Consider the following 7,719-nt stretch of genomic DNA (forward strand, 5'->3'; position numbering starts at 1 on the left):
AATCAACCTGCTCTCAAAAACTGTTGCAACAATATACAATCTCATCAGCACTAAGTATCCACTTCCTTGCACCCTTCTCAGTAGTATTACTATTAAACAAACAAACAAACAAAATATATATGTGACAGTTTGTTGGGCTCAAAGGAGTCTCTCGACAAGTTTCCTATCCCCCACGCTGCCTCTCCTCTGAACACAGGAAGGGTTCCTTTGCCTTATTTATTTTGTTATTTCATTTCCATCAACACGACTCGGCTTGGGGACAGGGGTCGGGGGCAGGCCAGTTACCGCAGAGGTGGAGGCCGCGCAGCACCTGGCCTGGAGGAGCTCACCACGCAGCGACATAGACCTCTTCCCTGCTGGGTCCACCTGCGAGCCTTGGGGCGATAGAGGGCGCCGTGGAGCCCGCAACGGACCCCGCCCCCAGGGCAGCGCGCCGCGCTCCCGTGACGTATTTCCGCGTCATCTGCCGCCGAGGCTTGCCCCCATTGGTTGTCTGCGAGGCAATAGGGGCGGAGCCGAGTGGGAGTGTGGAAAGCGCCGCATCCCGGGTGGGGGGCGAGGCTTCCCCTTCCCCGCCCCTCCCCCGGCCTCCAGTCCCTCCCAGGGCCGCTTCGCCAAGCTGCTAGGAGCACGGCGGCGGCGGCGGCACTTTCTCCCGCAGGAGCTGGAGCTGGGCTCTGGTGCACGCGCGGCTGGGCCGCCCGAGCCGGAGGGACTGGTTGGTTGGGAGAGCGGGAGGGAATCCCGGGCTGCCGAATCGCACATTCAGCCCGCTCCGCTCCTGCAGGGCAGCCCTTCGGCTCTCTGCGCGCGGAGCCGAGTCCCGGGCGGGTGGGGCGGGGGTCCACTGAGACCGCTACCGGCCCCTCGGCGCTGACGGGACCGCGCGGGGCGCACCCTCTGAGGGCAGCTCCGGGGTTAGCGGCCCGGACCTGGTCCTGCGCAGCGGGCGCGGGGCAGCGCAGTGGGAGGAAGCGAGAGGTGCTGCCCTCCCCCCGGAGTTGGAAGCGCCTTTCCCAGGTCCAAAATGCCCAAGAAGAAGCCGACGCCCATCCAGCTGAACCCGGCCCCCGACGGCTCCGCGGTTAACGGGACCAGCTCTGCGGAGTAAGTATGGGGCGGGCGGTGAACCTCGGGGCCCGGCTGGGGAGGCCCGGGCCGGGGAGCAGGAGCGCGCGCCAGGCTCCGCTCTGGTTTGTCACGTACGTCTGGGACTGGCAGGGGGCGAGGAACTCCCGGCCGCCGAGGTATCGGTGACTAAGCACTGATTGTGCTTCTGACTCAGACCAGTTAGCGGATCCCGCGGGTCTCGATTCCCCTCTGCACCCCTTTTCCCGACCGTTTCAGTGGTTCCTGGCCACTGTGCAGTCTTCTCCCAAGAAAATAAAAGCTAGCACGTCTCCCCTGCCTCCCCCTAGCTCTGTTCTAAATGTGATCCTCTGGGAGTCTGGCCTGTAATGGGGAGAGGAGGCTGTTTTGGAAAGAATTAAGATCGCATCCGTGCTTTTGAGACCGGCTCAGGGTATTAAGTGTGGAGCATCATCCTCACCTTCATGCCTGACACCTGTGGGGTCTGAGTGCCTTGTTGCAGGTCAACTGCCTGGCCAGCGGGGGCGTGCTGGAAGTCCGTGTGGACTTCGTGGCTTTTCCTTGCCGACTTTGGAGGTTCCCGGTTCTTGGCTTTCCTGGGAAATTGCTCAAGAAAGCGGCTTTCTTTTTCATCCGACTCTTCATTCATTCATTCATTCATTCATTGAACAAACCATTTTCTCACTAATGATTTCCTAGCTTTCCGTACTTGACTAGGAGCCCCTAAACTCCTGACCTGAGGCATGAACACCATGACCTAGAAACCACATGCTAGGTGCTCCATCTCTGCAGCTTCCAGCGTTGCACACAAACGAGCACTTTATTTCATGAAATAATCTTGAGGCTGTTTCCTGGGGATTTCTGAGTTCCTACAACTCTCTTGGGTTCTAGGTAAGGTACAAGACTATGTGAGGGAAAGCTGCTTGGCTAGCTAGAGAAATAGCCAGAAAAGATTAGGTTATTATTATTATTATTTGCCTTTTTTTAGTTGTTGTTTGCCCAACCTTCAGTAAAGATTAGGTTCTTAATCTCTTTTTTACCTGCACACTGCAGGCTTTAGGAAGCTAACTGATGAAATCAGGGTAGGCTTGGACCTTCTGCTCTTTGGTGATTTCTGTAACCTCCCTTCCTTTCTCTAGATTTTTAGAAAATTTTATTTTTTAAAATTTTATACAGATAGGGTCTTGCTATATTGCTTAGGCTGTTCTTGAACTCCTGGGCTCTAGCGATCCTCCCAAAGTGCGGGATTACAGGCATGAGCCACTCTGCCCAGCCAGCTTTCTCTAGATTTTAATAACCTGGGGTCCTGTTGGCTTGATGACTTGTTCCATCCCTGTAATGATCACAAGGTCGATGGTGGACCCATGGTGTGTGTTCAACTGTGTTCTTCAGACCTGCTCCCAGCCGACTCTCTTCTTTAGTCCCCTGTCAATCCTGTGGGGTCTATTTTGCATGATACTGACTTGTATAGGTAGTTGGATTGCATTATTGCATTGCAAACATTTTTTTTTTTTTTTTTGAGTCGGAGTTTCACTCTTGTTGCCCAGGCTGGAGTGCAGTGGTGCGATCTCAGCTCACTGCAACCTTCGCCTTCCAGGTTCAAGCGATTATCCTGCCTCAGCCTCCTGAGTAGCCACCACGCCCGGCTCATTTTGTATTTTTAGTAGAGACTGGGTTTCTCCAGGTCATTCAGGCTGGTGGCAAACTCCCAGCCTCAGGTGATCTGCCTGCCTCGGCCTCCGAAAGTGCTGGATTATAGGCGTGAGCCACCGTGCCCGGCCCATTTGTTCAGTTTTAGTGTACAGTGTTTCACCCTCTTAAAATAGACTGAAAGTCCTGACTGTTGTTAGGACAAGTTTTGACCACAGTGGATTCTGGCTGAATGTTGTGGCCTGATTATCCTTTCCTATTTGATTGGAAGTGGATACTGAGTAGAAGTACCTGTTATTCTGTTGTAACTGTGACACCACAACTGTATTCTCTCAAGGAAGAGGGATTTCATTAAAACAGTAAAAGCAGGATGAGAAGAAACTACCCCAGATTTGGTGGCAGAAAAATTTGGATGGGACTGGGAGGGTCTAAACAGTGGTTAAAAGATAGGGGCTCTGGAGTCAGGCTAAGTTTGAAGCCTAGCTCTGTTGTGGGTTTTTGTTTGTTTGTTTTTTTTTTTTGACAGAGTCTCTCTCTGTTACCCAGGCCAGAGTGCAGTGGTGCGATCTTGGCTCACCGCAACCTCCACCTCCTGGGTTCAAGCAATTCTCCTGTTTCAGCCTCCTGAGTAACTGGGACTGCAGGCACGCGCCACCCTACCCTGCTAATTTTTGTATTTTAATAGAGACAGGATTTTACCATGTTGCTCAGGCTGGTCTCAAACTCCTAACCTGGTGATCCTCCCACCTCAGCCTCCCAAAGTTTTGGGATTACAGCCTGGCCTCTGTTGTGGTTTTGTGACCTACTTCAAGTCTTTTAGTCTAAGGCTTAGGTTTAGTTTTTTCATCTGCAAAAATGGGGCTAATAGAATCTACTTAGCATAGCTGTGAAGATTAAATGAGGTAGTACATAGTAAACCTTCCAAAGCTGTTGGCTGCTGGTGCCTTTGTTACTGCCTAAGTGTTGGACTGAAGGAAACTGGAAGGTGATTTTCATTCATGGTGGTGGATTGTGTGTTAAGATACCTTTGCTTCTGGACAATCACCTCTCCCTAGTTTAGTTTTTTGTACCATCTGCATCTACCTCTGACTCATTGCTGTGTTACAATAGGAGGCATCTTTGTGTAGACTGCCCCAGATAAACAGGGACTGTTTCCCTATATTTCGTAGCACGAATGAGAGGGAAAGCTTTACACATCTTCATCTTTCACTTCTGACAGTGTTTCTCAAGCAAAATGTCCCCTATCTTGGGCTACCAGCAGAAAGAATTCCGTTGCTTTCATGATTTCTGTGATTAGACCAGGGCACAATTTTGAATGTTATCAGACAACGTGAACTAAAGAAGAAGAAAATCCATTTTGACAGTAAATAACTCTTGGTACCAAATTGGCAAGGTTGCTTTTCACTTGGCATCTTTTGCTTACCTCTAACATAGCCCTTACCCAACTCAGAGATGGAGTTGGGTAATATGGGACCTGAAGTTGTAGGGGTCCTCAAAGAAAAATCATGCAAAAATAGCTTTCTTTTGCATATTTTGCAAAAACATGTGAGCATATTACTAGGGTCTTAAGTGTTAGAATAAAATAATATTATTCCTCTGTTTAAAATGTTTTTCTGGTTCTATTGCAGTTATACAAAATCTAAACTCCTTATATTACACTATGAGACTAAGTGATCTGCCTGTTGTTCCCACTGCCCCCTCCTACCAGTCTCTTTGACCACATTTCCTGCCACTCCTTTCTTCCACCACTCTAGTCCTCTTTCACTTCCTCTATAGGGTGGTCCATACTCACTGCAGGCCTCTGTACATGCTGTTCCCTTTGCCTGGAATGAATCACCCCTCCTTCCCTAGGTAGGCAGGAAGCAGTCTTCACCTATTTGCCTAAGTGGTCCCTCTTTGTCATGTCACCTGAGCTTTTTTTTTTTTTTTTTTTTTTTGATACGGGGGGTCTCACTATGTTGCCCAGACTGGTTCTTGAACTCCTGGACTCCAGTGATGCTCCCACCTCAGCCTCTTGAGTAGCTGGGACTACAGGTGGCCACTGCTGTGCCTGGCACTCACCTGAGCTTTTAATAAGACTTGATCATTGTAATTTTTTACTGGGGTGTTCTTAACATTTGTCTCTCCTGTACACTATAAACTTTAAGCACAGCACTGCCTTTTTTTGACTCACCGCTCTGTAAGTACACCCAAAATAGTTCCTGGCACATAATAGGTCCATAGATGTTTGTTGAATCAATGAGTGAATGAAATTTCTAATATTTGCACAATGGGTTTAATCAAACTTTTTACGTCTTTTCCTTTTCTTTTCCCCTTTATGCTCATTCCTTTTCTCTCCATTTCCTTTTGTTTTAGTCACCCACTCAACCATTCTAAGGTGTTTATATGGTTTTATAATTCCACCTGTTAGTTTGATTATGTGTATACCCTTGGGAAGTAGAAGGATGATTTCGTATGCATCTGCTTAGGATTCTAAATGCTATTGTGCCAGAAATCTGCATTTCATAGACAGGATAGAGTAGGTTAGGTTGAGGTAACAACCACAAAATCTCAGTAATTTAACACACTTTCTGGTCAGTGGGAGGCTCTGTAGATTGGAGTCCTTTAGGGATCCAGGCTGATTGAGGCATCGTCTCTGAAATATACCTACATGAGGAGGGAATCTTGTGAAGAACCACATTCAGGCTCTTAAAGTTTTGCCCAGAAGTGAGCTTTGTCATTTTTGCTGCCATTTCTTTGACCAGAGCAAATCATGTGGCCGTGTTGACCTTCAAGGAGGGCAGTGACCTTGGAAGGGGGAGAACCAGGAGTGTTTGTGTGTGTTTTTTTTTTTGTTTTGAAAAAGAGTTTTACTCCCACTGCCCAGGCTGGAGTGTAATGGTGCATGCCACCACGCCCTGCTAAGTTTTGATTTTTTTGTGGAGATGGGGTTTCACCATGTCGCTCAGGCTGGTCTTGGACTCTTGGGCTCAAGCGATCTGCCTACCTCATCCGCCCAAAGTGCTGGAATTATAGGTATGAGCCACTGTGCTGGTGAACCAGGAGTATTTGAACAGAAGCAGTGAGCATCACTAAATTTTGTATCAGTTTCTTCTTTGTTTTTTTTCCTTTTCTTTTCTTTTTTTTTCTGTGACGGAGTTTTGCTCTTGTTGCCCAGGCTGGAGTGCAATGGCACCATCTCGGCTCAATGCGACCTCCGCCTCCCATGTTCAAGCAATTTTCCTGTCTTAGCCTCCTGAGTAGCTGGGATTACAGGCATGTACCACCACGCCTGGCTAATTTTGTATTTTTAGTAGAGACGGGTTTCACTATGTTGGTCAGGCTGGTCTCGAACTCCTGACCTCAGGTAATCTGCCTGCCTCGGCCTCCCAAAGTGTTAGGATTACAGGTGTGAGCCACTGTGCTCAGCCTTAGTTTCTTTTTTTTTTTCTTCCAATTTTGTTTTGTGCTCTATTCATGATGCTATATGATATGTGTCTAGTTCATTATTTCTCTTGGTCGTAGAGCAGTCATGTGCATCTGCCACATTTTACTTATTTATTTCTCTAGAATTAGACATCTTTGTTGTTTTCCAGCCCCTTGCTGCCTCAAACAGTCATGACCATGACCATGACCATGACCATCCTTGCACATCCTTGTTTCCTTTGGATGTTGTGAGTTTCCTGTGGAATGTACTCAGAAGTGGAATTGCTGGGTCTTACGGTACATTGCTGCTCCTTCCAGGATAAGACGTATTATTAATCTCTCTCTCTCTTTTTTTTTTTTTTTGAAACAGAGTCTCACTCTGTTGCCCAGGCTGGAGTGCAGCATCATAGTCCTGGCTCACTGCAACCCCTGCCCACAAGGTTCAAGCAATTCTCCTGCCTTAGCCTCCCAAGTAGCTGGGATTATGGGTGCCTGCCACCACATCCAGCTAATTTTTGTGTTTTTAGTAGAGACAGGGTTTCACCATGTTGGTCAGTCTGGTCTCCAACTCCTGACCTTGTGATCTGCCCTCCTTGGCCTCCCAAAGTGCTGGGATTACAGGCGTGAGCCACTGCGCCCGGCCATTAATCTCTTTAAAACAATACCGTTAATCCAGTTGCAGTAGTGAGGCAGGGTACCTCTCGAGATCTCACTTTTTCTTTGACCTTGGGCAAGTCCTTTCGACTTTCTGACTCTTGGTTTCCTTAACTGTAGAGGGGATGTGATAATTGTGACAATATCTTTACCATGGTGGCCTATGAGGCCCTACCTGATCAGGTCCTTAGTTTTCTTCCAGTGTCCTCTTCACTCATGCACTCTTGCCACACTGTCCTCTGTGCTCTTGGGTTGTAGGTTGGGCACATTCTTATCTTAGAATCTTTGCATTTGCCATTCCTGCTGCCTGGAAAGCTTATCTCTCAAATACTGTATGACTTGTTTCCTCACTTTCTTCACCCCTCTGTTGAAATGTCTCTTCACAGAGACCATCTTTGATCACTCTGATACAGAACACCTTGTCATTTTCTGCTGCTTGATTTTGCCTTATTTTTCTTTGTAGCACAGACTAGTAACTGAGGGTGCATCATGTATAAGTATTTATCTTCTTCTGCCACTCCAAGTGTAAGCTTCATGATGGTTGGGACTTTGCCTTGTTCATTGCTCAGTGTGTAGAACAGATTCTGGCACATGGAAAATACTCAGTAGATATCTGTTGATTAAATGGCTGACTAGATCCTACCCCAGAGGAATACTTTGAAGATGTATAAAATTTCTTTGAAGGCTATAAGCTGCCGAATAACCTTAGGAGGGTTCACTGCTTGGCCTTAGTAGTGTTCATGATTTTGGATTTTGAACTGTTTCTATGTAACCCTGAAACACTCAGACAGACTTATTGCATTCAGGGTGTAGTTCATAGCATCAGCAATTCTGCCAGGTTTGTAAGGAACACACATCTGTTAGAGTGTGAAGGCCCTGGAGGATGAAAGGTTGAGACAGATTGATGTACTTTTTTTTTTT

At 47.6% G+C, this 7,719-nt stretch overlaps 2 protein-coding genes across 2 annotated transcripts in view; one reads left to right on the forward strand and one right to left on the reverse strand.

The window, feature by feature from the left end:
* The window catches only part of TIPIN (TIMELESS interacting protein), a 59,672-nt gene extending 59,256 nt beyond the window's left edge, over positions 1-416 (reverse strand). Inside the window, exon 1 of the mRNA XM_011968413.1 lies at positions 330-416. Coding sequence (XP_011823803.1) covers positions 330-342 — 13 coding nt within the window. The 5' untranslated portion in view covers positions 343-416. The remainder of the gene's footprint in view (positions 1-329) is intronic.
* Positions 417-503: 87 nt separating this feature from the next.
* The window catches only part of MAP2K1 (mitogen-activated protein kinase kinase 1), a 130,156-nt gene continuing 122,940 nt past the window's right edge, over positions 504-7,719 (forward strand). The window contains exon 1 of the mRNA XM_011968489.1: positions 504-1,107. Coding sequence (XP_011823879.1) covers positions 1,028-1,107 — 80 coding nt within the window. The 5' untranslated portion in view covers positions 504-1,027. The remainder of the gene's footprint in view (positions 1,108-7,719) is intronic.

Source organism: Mandrillus leucophaeus, unplaced genomic scaffold (assembly GCF_000951045.1).
Source record: "Mandrillus leucophaeus isolate KB7577 unplaced genomic scaffold, Mleu.le_1.0 Scaffold12, whole genome shotgun sequence".
NCBI lineage: Eukaryota > Metazoa > Chordata > Mammalia > Primates > Cercopithecidae > Mandrillus > Mandrillus leucophaeus.